Source organism: Penaeus monodon, chromosome 29 (assembly GCF_015228065.2).
Source record: "Penaeus monodon isolate SGIC_2016 chromosome 29, NSTDA_Pmon_1, whole genome shotgun sequence".
In the NCBI taxonomy this organism is placed as follows: Eukaryota; Metazoa; Arthropoda; class Malacostraca; order Decapoda; family Penaeidae; genus Penaeus; species Penaeus monodon.
This window is the reverse complement of record NC_051414.1, coordinates 23,263,709-23,263,908: the sequence shown is the minus strand read 5'-3', so window position 1 is coordinate 23,263,908 and position 200 is coordinate 23,263,709. Positions and strand designations below refer to the sequence as shown.

General features: G+C 37.5%; 1 protein-coding gene across 1 annotated transcript in view; it reads right to left on the bottom strand.

Annotated features, from left to right (window-relative positions):
- The window catches only part of LOC119592034 (peptidyl-prolyl cis-trans isomerase E-like), a gene marked incomplete in the record, with an annotated part of 20,319 nt that overhangs the window by 18,556 nt on the left and 1,563 nt on the right, over positions 1-200 (bottom strand). The window contains 1 exon segment of the mRNA XM_037940829.1: positions 107-200. Coding sequence (XP_037796757.1) covers positions 107-200 — 94 coding nt within the window.

Sequence of the window (200 nt, the reverse complement as noted above, 5' to 3'; positions counted from 1 at the left end):
GGGAAATTCAAGCGAGTCATGTATGGCCTAATAATTAAGGTGTAATTATCACAGCACAAAACTACAGTGGATTATACAAGTAGCAATGGTAGAGAAACTGACTTACCTCAACAGTTTTAGGTACAACATCTGCTCGTAACTGCATCACTATTCTTCCCACAAGTGTTTTGCCAATTTTAATATCAAAGTAGACCTGTGGA